General features: G+C 43.2%; 1 protein-coding gene across 1 annotated transcript in view; it reads left to right on the top strand.

Annotated features, from left to right (window-relative positions):
- The window catches only part of NQO2 (N-ribosyldihydronicotinamide:quinone reductase 2), a 32,111-nt gene that overhangs the window by 10,016 nt on the left and 890 nt on the right, over positions 1 to 21,205 (top strand). The window contains exons 4-6 of the mRNA XM_036256416.1: positions 15,698 to 15,828; positions 17,993 to 18,106; positions 19,007 to 19,108. Of these exons, the coding sequence (XP_036112309.1) occupies positions 15,698 to 15,828; positions 17,993 to 18,106; positions 19,007 to 19,108 (347 nt within the window). The remainder of the gene's footprint in view (positions 1 to 15,697; positions 15,829 to 17,992; positions 18,107 to 19,006; positions 19,109 to 21,205) is intronic.

The raw sequence follows: 21,205 nt of genomic DNA on the forward strand, positions 1-21,205 counted from the left end.
TGATCTGGATAATCGGAATTTAACTTGAATCATCATTTAACTTAACTTGACTTTGAGGTTTCAAATTATCAAAATATTTAGGAAATCATTTTTAAGTACACATAAAATATAATTATTGCTAAAGAGTTCACCTAAAATAACCCTTTTTCTTACTTGTATTTATTTAATTTACTTGTTCTTAACAATTATGTTTAGATTACTTATGAAAATGTTATACAGAGTTATTTTTCTTACTGACAAATTTTGCAACAAAGATAACATGAACTTACTTGACTGATAAAACCAGGTAGAATAAAAGTATTGTATGCTAACAACATTAAAGACACTCCTATTGAACCAAACCAAACTCAAACCAGCTTTATTATCAAATATTTCCCCCCAGATCACATGATCCTGAAAAGTGTTTGGATTAGTGTCTATTATAGTTTTAACAAATTTAATATAAGAGCTTGTTTGTTTAATCCAGTTAAGTGGAGCTCTATTACAAATTAGCAATACCATTCAGCCATAGAAAATACTACACAGTACACATGAACACACAAACAGACAGAGACCTCATAACCTTCATTTTTAAATTACTGCCAAGAGATGCGTACGATAGTGTAAAATTCACTACTTACAAAGTTTATCAGCTCATATGGCTAAAGCTTTTCCTGGTTAATATTTGTGGAGAAGACAATTAAGATTTGTGTTTGTCCTTAATAAGGGAACCTTGTAATCAGAGCAGCAGTTTGTGCTTTCAAAAAAACCTTCATTTCCTTTCCTAAATTTTCTTCAGTCCTAGGAATTGGGGCAGTAAAGATAGGTGGGCTCGGAACTGCTTTTAGAGCTGCAGTTCTAGTTTTGCAAAGATTTGTAAGATAATGATGGTTGCTCTAAGTTTTCCCCAAATTGGTTTGAAATTTAAGTGACATCATAGGTTGCTCTATCTATCCACCCAACTACACCATCCTTAAATTGTTTCTTTCCCTCTGGTTACATAGTTTTATTTATTTATTTATTTTTTATTGGAAGGCTTGCTAAGTGTTATGATAAACCTGTTTAAGATAACCTGTCTTGCCCTGGCCAGTTTGGCTCAGCGGTTGGAGCGTTGGCCTGCGGTCCGGAGAGACCCGGGTTCAGTTCCCACTAAGGGCACGTACCTCGGTTGCAGTTTGTCCCCGGCCCTGGTTGGTCATGCAGGTGGCAGTCACTCGATGTGTACCTTTCCCATCGATGTTTCTCTTGCTCTCTCTTCCTTTCTCTCCCTTCTATCTGAGCAAAAAAGTGGAAAAATGTCCTCGAGTGAGGATAAGAAAAAAAAAAAAGATAACCTGTCTTATTTAGACTTTTACAATATATTGTGGTTAATTCTCAAATACTATGACTTCTGTAGACATGTGTCTTTGTAATTACCAGGATCGTGAACTTTTAAACCACTCAAGTGAAAACATCCTTTAAACTAGATATTTCAAGGAAGTCCCCCTCCAACACTCACTCCGTGGTGTTTACTGATTCACTGACACAAGGTTAGAATTTGGCTTTCCATGTCTAAACGACCATCATATGGAGGACACAGATCTTTGTGGAAGAACTGGAACGTGATGCTGTAGGGACCTTAACTCCCAAGGATCTCCTGTCATAACTTTGGCAAACACCAACGTCTGGCTTTGGAGATTTGCAAGATGGAAAGTCAGTACAGAAAAGGAAAATTTCGATCAACTGAAAACTGCAGGACAAGGGGACACTGTGTCTCTTGGGGATAACTTCTAACATTTCATTTTGAAGAACATTTTATGTGTCACCGTACCACTCTAAATGCCCTTAAAACGATGAATTAAGACCATGCACTAAAAGGGATGAATGGCAGTTGGCTGTGTGTTTGGGCTTGTGAAAAAGATCAAGCTAGCAACCAGGGCAAGGGATGCTTTGGTTTTCCCACACAACGCCAGAAAAGGGAGGGACTCATCAGGGACCCGAGCTGCCCGCCGCAGCTGCCTCCTCCCGAGATGGTCTCTGCGGCCGCCGCCCTATCCCGACAGTGGGGGAGAAGAGTGCGAGTCCCGACCCAGCGGTGGTCGGAGTTCCCAGGGCGGCAGGAGGGGAAGAGAGGGTGGGTGGGCAGGTCGGCCTGTAGGCAGCAGCCACCCAGAACCACCCGGCTTCGGCTAACAGTCTGGTTACATAGTTTTATTTCTGATCATAGTTACTAAATTCTTTTAAATGTGTTGTCAAGTTTTAGCTGGGACAACTAGTAAATATTTCTAGTGGTATTAAATAATTCCATGGTCTCAAGAGGGTGCAAAGGTTATTACCTTGCAGAGTCATTCTCTCTGGTAGCCAAAAGAAAGAAGTGACAGCCTGCATGTCCCAAGCAGGCAGAAAGCCAAGCCATGCCCTTGGGACACAGGCAGTACCTGTCCCTCAGAGAAAAGGATCACTAACCAATTGGTCTGTTTTTAGGAAGAAAGGAACGACGTTAAATTTTATTTTCTTCTCTTACTGGGCTTGGGATAATCCATTCACAGTACTTTTGAGGATGCTCCCTGGTTTTAAGAAATGCTCTAATTATGACCCTTAGTTCTCTACTTGATCAAGGAATGAAAGCTATCCGAGGACAATCACCTGTAAAGGGCATTAGTCTTTTGTACCTTTCCCTAAGTCAGGGCTTCACCAATGGGTTTTGGTATCACTGTTTATGGAATTCCCATACCAAGGAGTCCTGGAAATTTTCTCTTTTCTATCCCCTGATCATTTTATGCACTCTTGTGTGAAAGGCTTTGGGTCCCCAGTGAGAGGTCAAACCAAGGGACTCTAGCCCTCTTGTCAATCTTGAACTTTGTTGCTGAAGAACCCAAGTTTGGCTGATCACTGCTTGAAGACAACAAAAGTATTGGGTGGAAAGCAAATGTTGCTTTACTTAGGAAACTGGCAGCCGGGGAAGATGGCAGACTAATGTTCAAAGACCACCTTCAAAATTCTGCACCAAGCAGAAGAGTTTTAAAGGGGAGGGAGGGAGAGAGGGAGTCAAGGGAATTGAGAAAAAAGTCTGTATTTCTTTACTCACAGATAACACTTTTTTTCATTAGACTCCTTATGCAAAACAAATTCATACATTCTACTCGGGACCCTGAAGTTTATCTCCTCCTGCTTGGCAGAGAAATAGTACATCAACAATTTACAACTACATTTGTGAGAACAAAAGGAATTGAGCAGGAAGAGCGGTTAACATGTGAACAAAGGCCTAATTTAGAATAAAATGATTTAATTCTAGATGCCCCAAAATACTAGGGGCATTAAAATCACGAGGGGCTCAGCTACAATTCAATTAACTGGCCTGTTTCCCCAAGCAGTTGCTGGTCAGGCTTCTCATTGTCATTTCTGCTTTCCAGCTGTTTCAGACTTTCCAAACTGAGGTAAATAGAGGAGTTGTTTGAGGATCTTTAAGTAACCAAATAAAATACCTAGGAATACATCTAACCAAGGAGATTAAAGGCCTGTTCTCAGAAAACTACAGGACATTGAAAAAAGAAATAGAGGAAAATATAAAGAAGTGGGAACATATACCATATTCATGGATCAGAAAAATCAACATCATTAAAATGTTCATAGTACCCAAAGCAATCTACAGATTCAATGCAATCCCTATTAAAGTACCAACGGCATATTTCACAGATCTAGCACAATAACTCCAAAAGTTTATATGGAACCATAAAATACCCCGAATAGCCACAGCAGTTTTGAACATTTTTTAAAAAAAATTTCCCTTTATTGATTTTAGAGAGAGAGGAAGGGAGAGGGAAAGAGAAATAGAAACATCGATGAGATGTTTCTCATGTGCCCTGACCAGGAATCAAACCAGCAACCTCTTGGTGCATGGGTTGATGCTCAACCACTAAGCCACACTGGTCGGACATCCACAGCAGTTTTAAAAAGAAGAACAAAGTGGGAGGGATCACAATACCAGATATCAGATTATACTACAAAGCCACGGTAATCAAAACAGCCTGGTACTGGCATAAGAACAGACTTATAGATTAATGGAACCGAACAGAGAACCCAGATATTGACCCAAGACACTATGCACAATTAATATTCAACAAAGGAGGCAGGAACATACAATGAAGAAAAGATGGTCTCTTCAATAAATAGTGCTGGGAAAATTGAACAGCTGTATGCAAAGAAACTAGACCACCAACTTACACCATACACAAGAAGAAACTGAAAATGGATAAAAGACTTAAATGTAACCTGTGAAACCATAAAAATCCTAGAAGAAAATGTAGGTAGAAAAATCTCGGACATCACATGTACTGGACTTTTCACTGATACATTGCCTAGGGCAAGAGAAACAAAGGGAAAAAATAAATGGGACTACATCAAAGTTAAAAGCTTCCGCATGGCAAAAGAAACCAGTATCAAAATGAAAAGGGAACCCACTCTCTGGGAGAACATATTTGCCAACGATACATCAGATAAGGGGCTAATGTACAAAATATATAGAGTACTCATACAACTCAACAAAAGGAAGACAAAGAATCAGATTAAAAAATGGGCAGAGGACCCATATAGACACTTCTCCAAACAAGACATACAAATGGCCAGGACACATATGAAAAAATGTTCAACATCTCTAATCATCAGAGAAATACAAATTAAAATGACTATGAGATATCACCTCACACCTGTCAGAATGGCGGCCATCAACAAATCCTCAAACAAGTGCTGATGAGGGTGTGGAGAAAAGGGGACTCTAGCACACTGCTGGTGGGAATGCAGACTGGTGCAGCCACTATGGAAAACAATATGGTGTTTCTTCAGAAAATTAAAAATGGAACTGCCATTTGACCCAGTGATCCCACTTCTAGGAATATATCCTGAGAAGCCTGAAACACCAATCAGGAAGAATATATGCACCTCTATGTTTATGGCAGCACCATTTACAATAGCTAAGATCTGGAAACAGCCCAAGTGCTCACCAGTAGATGAGTGGATGAAAAAGCTGTGGTACATTTACACAGTAGAATACTATGCAGCTGTAAGAAAGAGATCTCCTACCTTTGAGACGACATGGAGGGACCTGTTGAGTATTATGCTTTGCAAAATAAGCCAGTCAGAGAAAGACAAGTACCACATGATCTCATTTATTAAATATAATGAACAAAATAAGCTGTTAACCAAAAGAGATCCAGAATCATGGGAATAGGGAACAGACTGGCAAACCTCAGAGGGATGAGGGGTGGGAGGGATGGGAAGAGATAAACCAAATAACTTAAATGCATATATGCACAGCCAATCTACACTGACACTGGGCTGGGGAAGGCAGGAGAGGGGTGAGAGTGGGGAGGAGGGAATCAATGGGGGAAAAGGGAGACATCTGTAATACTTTCACAATAAAAAAACGGGGTCCCTTTGACCAGTTCAGCCTTCTGTGGTGCTGTATGAAAACCTTTGTTTAACCTCATCAATGTCTTTTATTTATCCCAAGTTTTTAAATAACCACTGAAGATTTCCACCCTGCTGAGAGGAGTCCTGTGACGCTGTTTTCTCTGTTTCACCCCTATCAGTATTTATTCACCCATTTCTTTATCATCCTTTAAATATTTTCTGCCTTGTCGAGAAGAGTTCCCTGACTTTCCTCTCAGACTCTCCCACTGTCTTGTTCATTAATCTAATGTCTTGTTAGCATCCCTAAGATTCAACTGGGAAAACTGAGACCAAAATATTATGTCTTCCCTTTTTATTATTAAGGGAGTTTTTACAGCTAGGCATTATATTTTTTTGTATCTACTTTTTAAATTTGGTCTTTTCATAGGTACTAATAAAACAGCTGTTATGATGAAAGCACTCTAAAATTTTTCCAATTTAGAAGTTTTTTTAATTCAAAGGATCCATCTTTTGGCTTTGATGAATAGGATTTTAACAGTGACTCAAACCAGTAAGTTTTCTTATGACTTAACCAAGGTCCACACATTAGTGTAAAAAAGAAAAAAAAAAAATGCAGCCCTCACAAGACCCGGAAACTTATTCTCAGAATAGTCTAAGACAGTAAAAAGCCAAAGACCTTCATGGGCTGGGGCTCCTCATGCAGATGAGCTGGCTGGTCGGTCATAAAGACAAAGAGATGCCAGTCACAAGCTCCAGGTAAAATCCTGTGCTTCGGACCTACTGGCAATTGCTGCTCAGAATCTCCAGTCTATTTGACTGGCTGCTAAATGCAGGCTGATACGTGCACCTTCTGGATGGCAGAGTCCATAGTGGAGGTCAGAACCAAGCTCTCAAAGACAAACGACATAAGAACAGAACAGTGATCACCTGTGGGAGGAAAGGATCTAAAAACCTGGACTACTCATACTGACTGTTGTACAGTAAGGAAGTGCAGTAAACCCTCGATTTTGCAGACCTCGATCAACAGACTTTGGATTTAACAGACAAAATTTTCGGTCCATGGATTATATGTGAAAATTAACACCCTGTTAATTTTAAAATGCTTTTAACCAAGATTTGCTTATAATTAAATTAACAGGTTATTTTTGTTATTAATTCACTGTTATTTTTAACAAATTTTAGCAAATAGGCCATGTGTTAAAAAAAAAAACACTAGTAATTTTGCTGACATAAATAAATATTACATATCTACAACTATAGTCTACATATTTAAATCCAAGAGTCACCACTCATAAATGTTGGGCGAATGATTAGCATGTGATCAGACCACATGGCACATGGCAATTAATTGGTTCTGTTGTCATGTCGTGTGACTTTCTGCAGCAGTTTTAACATGCTGGCCGATGTTCCCATGTGCACTAAGCCACACCTCAGCCGTGTGCATTTACTAGAATGCACACATTTACTAGACTTATTCAGTATAAATGTAAAATTACTGTAACACATATAGAAAACTTTTCTGTGAAATTAAACTTTTCATACATACTTAGTTTTAATTACATAAATGTGTCTACATCAGTAAAAATAGATGAATTAATTTGTCAATTTTTTAATATACGCATTCAGGAAACCTTTTATTTTTTTTAAATATGTTTTCATTGATTTTTTTAGAGAGAGAGGAAGGAAGAGAGAGATAGAAACATTGAGGTAAGAGAGAAGCATCATCAGCTGCCTCCTGCATGCCCCCTGCCAGAGATCGAGCCCAAAACCTGGACATGTGCCCTGACCAGGAATTGAACTGGGACCTTTCAGTCCAATGGATGATGCTCAATCCACTGAGCCACGCTGGCCAGGCAAGCCTACTTTATTATTTATATAATGGACTTTCGCCTTAAACGGTCACCCCCTCACCCGAATTAGTCCCTTTTATCGAGGTTTTACTGTAGTTCCACAATATTTTCTCCTGCTGATCTAGAAAAGGGGAAAGAGGTCTCTTACCAATCTGCTTCTGCCGCACTCTGCAGGTAGAGATCTGGGAGTCTGACTTGGCAAGGATTCTTACCTTTTTTGCCTGCTTGTGTTAGAAGTCCTGGATCTTCCTGCAGCAGCTTTGAGGTGAGGAGTGCCAGCCAGTGAGGTATCCTGCTCACACTGTCTTTGTATGTATTTAAGAAGCATTTTCTTCCCCCACCCCAGCTTTATTGAGATATAACTGACAAATAAAAATTGTATATATTTAAAGTGTACAACATAATGTTTTAAAGACATTTTTTAAATAGACTTTTTTTTTTTTAATTCTTAGAAACAGAGGTGACACGGCAGTTATCCCTACCATCTTTCTCTGGGTGGCAAGATTTTTCTTTAACCTTGTGTTTGCACTGAGAGAATTGTTCTTTGTGAGTCCCAGCTTTATGTAAGAGTCTCAACTCCCACATCCCACCCTTCTTGGCCATAGGGCTGCTGTCTCCAGTGCACATGTTATTCACTAGGATCCAAGTTCTAGGTCGCTGGTTTTCTCAGATGGACCCAGTCAGATGCAAGCTGAAGCGGTTACTTACTGTCTGAATTCCTGCTTCCCTCATTACTCCTCGTCTCTCAGGCTTCACCTGCTTTCCTGTCAGTTCAGTCATGCACTGGAAAATTTTTTTTTACTTGTTTGCTTTTGTTTTGTTTTATCTAGAATTTTGTATGCACTGTTCTTACGAGTTTCTCCAGCATCTTGCCAGAAATAGATATCTGGACTTGATTGCATAAATGAGCTTGACAGAATAATGGTGTGCTTTTTATCCATTGCTGACTTCTTTATTGTTGCTGGCTTCTTCATCTTTTTTTTTTTTTTGCTTAATATTATTGTGAGATTCATCTATATTGTTATATGAAGATGTAATTTGCCCATTCTTGTTGGTGTGTAATATTTTGAGTTATGAATAAGTCATGATTCATTTATTCATTTCTTCTGTTGAAGGACACTTGAGTTGCTTTTTGTTTGGGGGAGATTGTAAATAATGCTACCATAAACATCTTTTTATGTGTATTTTATTAAATACAAGTATGCATTTAATACATGATGCTAAATAATTTTCAAAGAGGTAGTCCTAACTTATGCTCCCCCAAAACTGAATGAGAGTTCCAGTTGCTACACAGTTTTACCAACACTTGATATTGACAGTCTTTTTAATTTTAGCCATTCTGGTAGATGTGATATAAATAGACTTTTTAAAATGTTAAGTACTTTTAGCTTTTTATTTATATTATATTTGTAAATATTTATGTTAATATTTTAATAAAATATTAAACCCTAAGTTTCTTTTTTAAAGTTTTATAGTTTTTTTTAGTATTTAACAGGTTCTACTTTTTAAATGTAAATACTTTATCTTTCAAATTTTATTTGGGTATATGACGTGAGATATGGGTCCAGTTATTTCCCAACTACCTGCCTAGTTTTCTCATCACCGTTTATTGCAAGATCTAGCTATTTGCCCCTGATTTAAAATGCCACATTCATTGTGATCTACATTTCCACATATATTTCACTCTATTGTCAATGTTAGAAATGTTCAAACCTGTGGAGAATTTAAGGAGTTTATTTGAGCCAAATTGATGAGAATTGTCGGGAAGCAAAACCTCAGCAGATTGAGAAAATGCTCTGGAAAATGGCAGTTTTACCACTTATTTTATCAATTGGAATCAAAGGGCAAGAGGTAAGGGGGTTACATGAAATTTATTGGTATTAGATTAGGGAGGCAGGAGAAAGCAAAGCAGGGAAATCTCTCCGATTGGATAAAAAGTAAAATGATAGGCACAGACTTCTTTTACATTGTGGTTATAGGATAGTTAACAGTCAATAATAAACATGATGACAAAGGAAGCTGCCTTGACATTCCAATTATATGTTATCCTAGATGCAAAAAGACAGTAGACACGCTCAATTAAGGTAAAGATTGACTTTTGTCAGGGTAGAGTCTAGCCTAGGACATGACTGCCTGCCATGACCTGCTTTTAGTTAGAAAGTTTTAATTTCAGACCATCCATCCTATGTGGTTACCTTGGTCTCTGAGTTTATAAGGACTGCCATGCAGGCCTCCCCTGCGCTTGTCAGGTTAAGTATGTGGCCCATTTTCATCCACACTCTCCTACAGTTTTTGTTTTGTTCTTTTGTTAATCCATGACTCAGTACCATATGACTTTATTTATTTTGGACAATAATAGAATTTAATATCTGATAGAGTTAGGTTACCCTTATTTTCTTTTTTTCTAACTATTTTTACTTCACTTTTACATAAAAAATTTTAAATTAGGTTTCAGATTCAAAGAGCAACCAGGTGATACTTTTATTCAGATCCCATTAAATTTACAGTTGAGCCCTGGTGGCTCAACTGGTTGGAGTGTCATCTCATACACCAGAAGGTGTCAAGTTCAATTCCCAGTCAGAGCACATACCCAGGTTGTTTAAGTTCCATCCTCAGTCAGGATGGGTGTGGGAGGCAACTGATTGATGTTTCTCTTTCTCTCTCAAAATCAGTTTAAAAAATAAATAAATAAATAGCCCTGGCCATTTTGGTTCAGCTGTTAGAGTGTTGGCCTGCAGACCAAAGGGTCTTGGGTAGATTCCTAGTCAAGGGTATGTATCTGGGTTGCAGGTTCGATCCCTGGCCCCAACTGGGGTTGTGCAGGAGGCAACTAATCAGTGTCTCTCTCACATCGATGTTTCTCTCTCTGTCACTCTCTCCCCCTCCCTCCCTTCCACTCTCTCAAAATCAGTTGGGGGGCGGGTATTCTCGGGTGAGGATAAATAAATAAATAAATATGCAGATTTTATGATGCTGATTCTTTCAATGCAAGATACTGGTATGGCTTTTCATTTGCTCACGTTTTCTTTGCAACCCTCCAGGTCTGTTCATAAGTTTTCTTCATACAGCTCTTTCTTAAGTCTTGTTAACTGGTTTTTGTTTCTCTGTGTGAAGAGGCTTAATCTTGGTATGTGTCTCTACTCCACATGTGTGTTTGTCTCCAGCCACTGCTCATCCTCTTACTGTTTGTGGTAGTTTTCAGCTGATGCTCTGGGACTGTCCAATACACAATCAAATAATTTGCAAATAATGATGATTTCACCTCTACTTTTCCAGTATTTTATACCTTAAGCTTTCTTTTGTTTTTGTAATGTTGTTAACAAGATCCCTAGATTCAGTATTTAGTACTGATGATAATAGGTGACATCCTTGCCTCTTCTAGTCTCCATTTTCTTTTAATGAATCAATCAACTATTTTTACTTAATGAACAACAGAGCAGGGACTGGGAAAACATAGAATATTTTGTTAAGGAACCATTGGTTTTTAAGTGAATAAAATAACAGTTTATTTTAAAAAATACTTTAAAATATAGGAGAACAAAGTGAAGGTAAGATAGAAAGTGCAGGCCCTTCCACATAGCCCTCCACTGCACTCTGGGTCAAATAAGCTTAACTTTCTGCTCTGGATCGTTTAGATCTAACTTTAAATATCAATGCTACTTTGTATTTATGTATAAGGTTTGAAATTCCGTGGACACAGATATAAATATAGGCAGTATTATGGGATTTGCTTTATTCATTTACAGCTTTCAGAGTGTTTGTAAAGATTATGTAGCACTCTTTGGTATTGGTATTGTTGGGGGAGCTCTCTTTGTCCTCATCTGTTGCTGGTGGAAGTGGGCTTCTTGTGATGTCACAAGAAAATGAATTTTCCAAGACTCTCACGAGAATGAATGATATTTATTTGCATAGAATTAAACCCCTGAGTTTCCAAGGTTCCATCCCCCTCCATCTCACAAAGGAAAAAGTCCCGTCTTGTCTTCAGGGGGGCTAGACTTAAATCCAGTGTCCAGAGTTTCTGCTCCATAGTGCACAGTCAGTCTAGCCTCAGACGAGCTTATTTTGTGTTCCCAGCTGCAGTCCATTGTGCCATTGTGCGTGGGGTGTACACGGCCAGAGGCCATGTGACTTGTAGGTCCACAAGGCTATGGAGGGAACACAGATGAGTGCAGGGAAGCAGGAGCAAAGCCAGAGGAACGAGAGAGAATTCCTTTGTCTCAGGATTATGTATTCCCCAAAATTTGTGGGCTTGCAGTGGTCCCACTCCTCTGGCCACTTATCTTTGCTCCCAGGTTAGACTGTCAGGCAAGTATTTTTCCTGTGTCACCCAGACTTACTGTGCATGCACCCATCTTCCCCATAGCTCAGTCCCTTCGCCCAGTGATCTACTGGGAGTGGGCCGAGGTTCCCTGGGGAGTGTGAAATTGCTGCTTCCTGGTGAAGCTGCCCAGGTGGCCATGCTTGTAATGTCTGGCCTTCCCTTTGCTCCTTTCCTGTTCTTTTTTTTTTTTATTTTATTTTATTTTTTTTTAATCCTCATCCGAGGACATTTTTCCATTTTTTGTACAGACAGAGTAGGAGGGAGAGAGAGGGAAACATCGATGTGAAAGGGACACATCGAGTGGCTGCCACCCGCACGACCAACCAGGGCCGGGGACAAACTGCAACCGAGGTACGTGCCCTTAGCGGGAACCGAACCCGGGTCTTTCCGGACCGCAGGTGGACGCTCTAACCGCTGAGCCAAACAGGCCAGGGCCCTTTCCTGTTCTTAATAACTAGCTAATTACAATGGTAACAGTATGTATTATAACTACCAATTCCTCTGTTGATTTATATTTATGTTGTTTCCAACTTTTATTTTAAGCCATGTGTCAGTTTTTCTTTGATGGCTCTGGATTTCTGTCTTGCTTAGAAAGGCCTCTCTACACCTACACTTATAAAAATATTCTTATTTTCCTGTGACACTTGGATACCTTTGCTTTGATATTGTTGGGGAGAACAATGTTTACTCTCCCTTTCTAGGTTCTTCTGGCTGGTCTAATTAAATTGACATAAAACAGGAAAAAAACAAATTAAACTTCAATAGCATGTATACTTCCTATACACATGAGAAAGACTCAGGCAAAGTGAGTAACTCTTCAAAATGGCAGGAACCATCACCTTAAATACCATCTTTAGCTTAAGACAAAAGATGGTGTTGGCGGTGGGAGTCAGTTATGGGAGGTTACCAGGAAAAGCACAGTAATCTAGGATAGGCTTATGCAGATGTAACTTAAAGCCTTCTCCACTGATAACAGTTTCTAGAGATTTAGGTATCTTCCTCTTCTGGTTCAGACCTGTAGAGAATTTGTACAAGTTTATTTGAGCCCAAACTGATGACATTGCTGGAAAGCAAGATCTCAGATGCTCCTGTGAATGGCAGTTTTCAGTTTCTTTTATGCACTTGGAATTAAGGAGGGAATGTAAAGAAGATTACATTAAAGTGGGAGAAAGCAAGGCACAGGGCAGTTAACAAGATTATGTGCTCCTTTGAAGATGGTCAGGAAAAAAGGATTACTTCTGGGCTTTCAAAGGTGTGTTAATAGATGAACAATGGGCAAGGACAAAACAATGCCCAGAACAATGGCTAGGGCTTGCCTAAGGCAGAGATAACCTTTTACTAGAGAAGTTTGTGGGCTTGAGGTGTGACTACCCACCATGGCCTGCCAGGTTAAATTTAATCACCCTGTGAAGTTACTTGGTCGGATTTATACCGTACCCTTGTTTATCCACATTACAAAGAATAACTTCTACTTGGTTTTCAGAGCTTCTCTCTTGCCTACTGTTTCTTAAAATTAATCAGCCTAAAATAAAGGAGACACGTTTGGGGGTGGCAAACTGTGCTCTCCTTGAATATTTGCTTTTTAAATTTACCTAGAATATATTTGGTTCATGAACATTTCATTGTCTCTGTTTACTATTGTGGGGGTTCAGAACAAGTCACCCCAAGATGTGTCTCTGTGGTATGGGATTTTTTTTGAGCTAAAGGCAACTTTAGCCATGTGTTCAAGACAAAATTCTGCCCCTCCTTTACCTAACTAGATTCTTCTGGGTCCTAGAAGAACTTGAGCTAGGGGCCTTGCCCATAAGAGATTAGAGGTAACCTCTTTTGACCTATCTGAAGGGCAGAACAAACTTCTATTTACTAAATATCTGATTTTTTTTTTTTAATACTGCTGCAATGACCCTTTGCAGCCCCTAAGGCACCTTAGTTCATCCCTAGCTCAGAGTGTCTTCTATACCCATGGTCCCTTTCTGTCTCTGAGCCTCTCTGCATGTGTGTGTATGTGTGTGTGTGTGTGGGGGGGGGTCTCTGTCTCTCTCGTGTACGTGGGATTCCCATATGTATGTATGTATTTATTAAGTTTGGTCTTTTTTTCTTTCTAATCTCTCTCACGTCTGTTTGATTATAAACTTACCCCCATGTCTGCTATAGGTCTGTGTACTGTGGGGAGCCAAACCCTACATGGTACCCTCCCTATGAGAACACAGTGTCTTGCCTACAGCAGTTACCCTCTTAGGGTTTCCTGTCACTACTGAACCTTATGTATAGAAGGCACTCAGTATGTGTTTGGTTTTTTAATGAAAATGAAATATAGGTAGGTTAAAAGAGGAAGCAAAGAATGCTGACGTTTTTCAGTTTTGAATCTATCGAAGAACTGCGGGTCCAGTCCTGGCTCCCCTCCAGGCGGCCGGGAGCTTGCCTGCTCCTCTCCAGACCCCAAGTGTGGAGTGGTTCACACGGTGCCTCCCTCCATCCACCTCTGCTGCCACTTAGGGCCCTGCAGTGTTCAACTAGTCACTGGCCTCTCTCTTTTTTTTTATCCTCAATCGAGGATATTATTCCATTTTTTTGTTCAGATAGAGTGGGAGGGAGAGAGAAGAAGAGAGAGAGAAAGAATCATCGATGTGAAAGGGACACATCGAGTGGTTGCCACCCACATGACCCAACTGGGGCCGGGGACAAACTGCAACTGAGGTACATGCCCTTAGCGGGAACCGAACCCGGGTCTCTCGGGACCGCAGGACGACGCTGTAACCACTGAACCAAACTGGCCAGGGCTCACTGGCCTCTCTTTAGTCACAGTTTCCTCTTTGGTAGATTGGGAATTGCAGCCATCTCATCAGTTCTTGTGGAGAGAGAAGATGAAGTATGTAGAGCACCTGATAACTTCAAGTGCTCAGTAAATGGTCACTTGTTGTTAATGCTGATTACTGCCTTCTGAGGAATCATCTTAGTTGAGAAGAGCCCAATTCAAGGTGTAGATCAAGATAACTTATCGTTCATTTTAGTTGCTGTGGGTAGTACTATCAGTTCTAGCCCTGAAACACCTTCCACCCACTGCTACCACCTGATCTCCCCCCACCCCCAGGCTTGTTCTCAAACCATGGCTGCTACCGTAAGCTTTTCTAAGCCCAAATCAGAGAGTTTATTTTTTCTCTTCTCTCTCTCTCTCTCTCTCTCTCTCTGGTATGTGCCCTTAGTGGGAACCGAACCCAGGACTCTCTGGTCCGCAGGCCAATACTCCAACCACTGAGCCAAACCAGCCAGGGCTCTCTTCTCTTTTTTTAAAATTTATGTTTAGAGAAGGAAGAAGGGGGAGAGAGAGAGAGAGATCAATCAGATGCCTCCAGTACGTGCCCTGACCAGGATCAAACCCACAACCTAGATATGTGTCCTGACTGGGAAGCAAACCTTCAACCTGGTGCACGGGACAAGGTTCCAACCAACTGAGCCACACTGGCCAAGGCGTTTTTCTCTTCTTAAACCATGTGGTTCCCCATGTGCAAGAAATGTTTAAGCTCCTTATTGAGTCTCACGCGACCAGAAGGTGCATCTCTGCCGTCATATCACAAGCGCCCCTACTGACTTTCCACCCCTGCTCCTCAGAAGTGCTCCTGGTGGCTCTTTTCTATGCCGTCTAGGTTGTCGGACACACTGCCCTATGTCTTTCGCCCAGGACATCCCTCCACGTCCCTCTAGTGTTCCAGGCTACCTGGAGACTTCTGCTCAATCCCAATTCACAAAGCTCATCCCCAGGATGTGTTTTCTAACCCACCCAAACAGAGCTGGTCACTGCCCCTTTGGGCCACCACTGTATTTAATACACACCCAGAGTTAGACCACATGCATCTTGACTGTGGGACGTGAGGCTGATCTGGCCACAACATTAGACTGAGCTGGCTGACCAATCTGTTTTGCATGTTAATCATTTGGTCAGTTATTTAACTACTTCTCCGACTGGACTTTGAGTCCCTTAACGGTAAGGACAGTAGGATCCTTTCTTTTTATTTCTATAGCCTGACCACCTGGTTAGGTCTCAGTAAATGTCTGGTGGCTTGCTTTGGGGAGTCCAGGGTAAATGACACTGGTAGGATTGGCCTGGATGGGCCGTGGATGTTCCCCTGAGAGCGAGAACCTTTGGCCTCTTCCTCTCCAGGTGCCCTCTCTAATCCTGAGTTCTTCAGTTATGGGGTGGAAGCATATGAAGCCTGCAAGAAGCTGTCTCTTACCAGTGACATAATCGACGAGCAGAAGAAGGTTCAGGAGGCTGATCTAGTGATATTTCAGGTTTGTTTTTCTCTAATTATTATAATGAATTAGATTCACTCAATGGACAAACTCTTTCCAAATATTGGATATCATGCTCCTAGAGGTGGTGTTGATATTTTTAGCACATTTATACACTTATTTATGTCTAGTTGGGTAAGGAGTTCCATATAGCCAGTATCTCTCATTCAGAATCCTGACCTCCAAGTAAATAGGAAGTATTTTGCCTTAATTTTTTTCTTTCTTGATTTTAGAGAGGGAAAGGAAAAGAGAGAGAGAGAGAGAGACGGAAACATCGGTGACAGAGAAGAACATAGACGGGCCACCTCCTGCACGACCCCCTGGGGACCTGGCCACAGCCTGGGCATGTGCCCTGACTGACCAGGAATCAAATTGGTGACCTCTTGGTGCACGGGTCAGTATTCAGCCACTGATCCACATCAGCTGGGCAGAATTATTTTGCCTTTAGCCAAGTGGTCCAAGAAATGTCCAAATCGTGCATATCATGTTGCTTCTATTCCCCTCTGATCCCCACCCCAGACAGGCAAGGCTGTAGGAGACCAGCTTTGTCACACCAGCAGGTCATATGCAGCTCCTGCCTTAAGCATCCCGATCATTAAGAGGAAAGTCTTTTGTTTCCTGCCTCTCACTGGTTGCTTCACCTGGCCGCCATCCCTGTGTTCATTCACAAATTGTTCCAGGGCCATGATTCACTACTGAAAGAACTGGCCCAGGACACTGCTCTAGGGGCCCTGCCTCATCAAGGCCAGTCCCTGCCACAGCTAGACAGGCCTGCAGTCGTGGGTGTGACCCTAAGCCTGGCAGCAAAATAAACACATGCTTCTGGGGAGTCATCAGGTTAATGGAAATCCAAGTCAAACTAGAAAAAAGGAGGAATTTATTCTAAGGGCCCTGGTCTCCTGGAACCCAAGGACAGACTGTGGCGAGGGACAGTGGAAACAGGCTTGGACACCTCTGCTCTTTCTCTGAGTCTCATCTGCTTCTCTCCGCCCGCTGGTCGGTCCTCTCGCTTCACACCAAGGGCTGGAGTCTCTAGATCCAGAATCTCCAAGATGGAACTGATGGATCCGGAGAGTCTGTTTCCCAACTCTGAGGGCAGGAAGTGGGCAGGAGAACAGGACCACCCCTTCCTGGCACCAGGACGATGGGGCTGTGTCAGCACTGGCCTCAGAACCGCGCGCAGCTCTGGCTCCCCTTCCTGTCTCCCTGGGGTCCGCTGACCGCTCATGTGACTGGGTAGCTAAGGCAGGCCAAGGCCTGTTCTTTTTATAATGGTTTGTTTTGGTTAACTTTATTTTTATTGTTGACATTATTAAGTTTTTTTTTTATCCTACCCCAGGTCACCTCTCTTCTCTCACCCACTGCCCTCATCCTGATACTTTGCCAAGAGGGTCTGCATTGTTAGTTTATTTCTTTCATTCAGCCCCACTACTACGGTTACCACCGGAGCTCACGCTGCACTGAGCAGTTATCTGTATGCTGTGAGCTGGGTCTGGGAGTGGCCCTGTTTGCACGTTAGGAAGAGGAGGCACAGAGCAGCTTGGATTTCGTGCCAAGTGCCCAGTTAGAATTATAGTGAAAGCCCATGAAGCACAGGCTTCCTTTCACTTTAGTAACAGATTGTTGTCTGTCTACCTCTTTTCATTGATGACATTGTTGAATACAGTGTTAGGGTTTCCATGGGAACACAGAGAACTTTGGCGAGATCTTACTGCTGGTGTGTGGAATCTGAGGGTCAGGCTTTAGTTTTTGTCAAATCTGCAGTTTCTCAGAACCAACTCATTCTGATTCCCAGATGCCAGTACTCGCCTCCAGGCACCCAAAGGGCAGACTCTTTCCACACTTTCCTCTTGTTCCTTCCACTGCATCTGCCGGAGACTGCTGCCACGGAGCAGTGTCTAGCAGGGCTTCCCGTCTGCTCGGGGGTGAGCACAAGGGGGCTGTCACTGGGGATGCAGAGCCACCTGTAACAGCAGCCAGGACCGTTGCCAAGCCCGCCCGCCCTCTCCCACCCTCACACACCCACACTGCGTGCCTCAGATGGAAAGGGAAGAAACGTCCTCTCCCGAAAGAGGACAGCGGGATTCCTTCTGAGTCACAGAAGGAGTGCGCCACGAAGCCCGAGCCAACCACAGCATTTGCTTGTCTTTGATGTTGTCCCCAGTTCCCGCTGTACTGGTTCAGCGTGCCGGCCATCCTGAAGGGCTGGATGGACAGGGTGTTGTGCCAGGGGTTTGCCTTCGACATCCCAGGATTCGATGATTCTGGGTTCCTTCAGGTAAGTGCTCTGGGATTGGGATCACTACAGACGCGGTGAGTGCCGGGTGCATCTCATCATGATACGTTTCTGGTTTGCTTTTTTAAGAACAAATATTGATTGAGCACCAACTATGTGCCAAGAAAGCCCTTTGTGTGTGGTACCTGGGTGAAGAAAATAATGTTTCTGAAGTCTTGGAGCTTTGTCTGTCTGGTGAGGGACAGACACATCCACAGCTGACCACGTGCATGGCGGCGAGGCTGGGGCTGGTGTCGGGAGGGCCAGTGGGGCCAGCAGGCCACGTGTGCTGGGCCCTGCTCCGAGCGCGCTGGCTGCTCCGCTCCCGGCGCGGGCTAGCCCTGGCCTCACCCCGGGGAGCTCAGAGCTTCACGTGGAAGCTGGTAGATATCCAATACATGGTAGCTATGGATTTATTACTAAAATCCATGATTTTTAAAATTCTAAAAGCCTCAGAAAATAGTGCGTATAAGGAAAACAACAAATCACAAAGATCTGACTTAGACCAGAAGTAAAGCTACCATTTACTGAGTAGCGCCATGGACCGTGTGGCCTGTGCCTCCTTCAGCCCTCCCAGCCTGCAGCTCAGCACCTGGCCTCACCCACCTCTCACACCTCATCCCTGAAGCCCTCTGTCTGCCGCAAGTGGGGCAGGTCGGAGCTGTGTAGCCGCCCAGGCTCTTCCCTCTGACTGCTCCCTCCTCTCCTCCCAGTGGATGGACTTGTCCACTGGAGCTGGCCTTGCTGGAAATGGGAATGTTGCATTTGTCCCTCCCTGGAGTGAACTGCCTCGGATTTCCCCTCCTGGTCATTGCAAAGCTTTGTGCTGGCCAGAGTCACAGTAACATTGATTTGTCTCCTCCTCTGGAGTTCACATAAATGCGTTTGCTTTCTCCTTTGCAGGGTAAATTGGCCCTTCTTTCGATAACCACCGGAGGCACAGCCGAGATGTACTCGAAAACTGGAGTCAGTGGAGATTTTAGATACTTCTTGTGGCCCCTCCAGGTAGCCATGGCACCCCCAGCCCCCCAGTAGCCATGGCACCCCCAACCCCCCCAGGTAGCCGTGGCACCCCCACCCCCCCAGGTAGCCGTGGCACCCCCACCCCCCCAGGTAGCCGTGGCACCCCCATCCCCCCAGGTAGCCGTGGCACCCCCACCCCCCCAGGCAGCCGTGGCACCCCCACCCTCCCAGGTAGCCGTGGCACCCCCACCCCCCCAGGTAGCCGTGGCACCCCCACCCCCCAGGTAGCCGTGGCACCCCCACCCCCCCAGGCAGCCGTGGCACCCCCACCCCCCCAGGTAGCCGTGGCGCTCCCCAAACCCTCCTCCCTCCCCACAACTTCTTCAGGTGAAAATGAGATGCGACTAAAGTCTGAAACCCAGACCATTTTGACTTCATCTGGATACAGGAAATTATAACATTATACCCTTTTTAATCTTTTTACTTAGCGGCACTGCAAAGGTTGGCCAATAGGGACAATGCAAATTATGATAGGGTTCGATCTTGTTTGAGAAGCCAGGCCCAACCTGGTTGGCTGAAGTCTGCCGCATAAACAGAATTGCCCCCGGTCCGGAACATCCTAAGAGCTGTGGAATCCTCCACAAGCCCTGCTGCGTGAAGGCAGTATCTCCCTCAAACCCTGGTGAGAGGTGCCCCGGCCTGCACTCCCGACAGCCTCACGCCGCCCCCCCCCCCCCCTTGGGTGAGGTCCATGGAGCCAGGGGCTGTGTCCTCTCCCCAGAATCCCCCACTCCAGGTCCCTGGGGCTCAGGGCTCCAGAGCCCACCCTCCCAGGCAGATGCCTGTGTGCACACCCTGGGCCCGAGGGGCACCAAGGATGGCTGTCTGCAAAGGGAAAAGCAGTGGGCAAGGTGTGTTTAAGCAGGCTGTGGGGAGGAGAAAAGGGGTACTGGTTAGGCCGCCACATCTTGGTACAGAACTCCCAGGAGACCCCAGGTGGGGACTGTATTTTCACATTGTTATGAAGGGCCGTCTGTCCAGAGAGGGGCTGATCACATATTTAAAAGTTTGTGAACTCACTGTTAAAATGTGATGGTGATGTGTGGGCCTCTTGCCCTCCCATTAACCCCTGATAGAGCAGGCCGGGACCAGGGTGTAGCTTTTAAGGGAAGGAATACAGAGGGAGGAGAGTGATATTTCTAGAAAATAAAAAGTGGACTTCTTTGAAAGGAGATGACAGTGATTCCATTTGGTAATGCTGAAGGAAATGATAATGTCTTTTTTTAGAGAGAGGGGAAGGAAGAGAGACAAATATCGATTGGCTGCCTTCTGCTCACCCCTACTGGGAATCAAGCCTGCAGCCCAGGCCTGTGCCCTGACCAGGAATCAGACTGGGACCTCTCAGTCCAAGGGACGGTGTTCCATCTTCTGAGCCACACCAGCCGGGCTACAAGCCCGCACTTCTTTCTCCACTGGCCAACTGGTCTCTTATGTGCCATTAGCCAGGTTTAAGTTCTTCTTGTTTTTAAAAAATCTTTATATTTTTTCACTTTGCAAAAGTACAAATTATAGATAAAAGTGAGACTATAAAATATAAAAAAAGAAAGTCTTCCTAATTCTACCTTTAAAAAATCACTTTTAATAATCTCATATATTTTCTTATGGCCCATATATATTCTTACATATATACATTTTATTATTAGGTTTAATTTTTTACATAAATGGTATACCATAAATGTGCTTCATACTTCTTGTTTACATTTAACATATCTTTTTGTTAATATGTTTTTATTGATTTTTTAGAGAGAGATAGAAACATTGATGTGAGAGAGAAACATCTATTGGTCGCCTGCTGCATGCCCCCTACTGGGGATCGAGCCACAACCCTGACATGTGCTCTGACTGGGAATCAAATCGGGACGTCTCAGTTCATGGGATGACACTCAATCCACTGAGCCACACCAGCTGGGCCATTTAACATATCTTGAAAAACCTCCCGTGGTGGCACGTTATAGCTAGCATACAGTCGGCTCTCATTTATTGCAGTTAATCAGTTCCAGACTCTATCGTGATACATGAATTTTCATGAAGTAGGATTCTTTCTTTATACACAGTTGTTTCTCACCACTTCACGCTTCG

Source organism: Molossus molossus, unplaced genomic scaffold, assembly GCF_014108415.1.
Source record: "Molossus molossus isolate mMolMol1 unplaced genomic scaffold, mMolMol1.p scaffold_m16_p_12, whole genome shotgun sequence".
Lineage (NCBI taxonomy): Eukaryota > Metazoa > Chordata > Mammalia > Chiroptera > Molossidae > Molossus > Molossus molossus.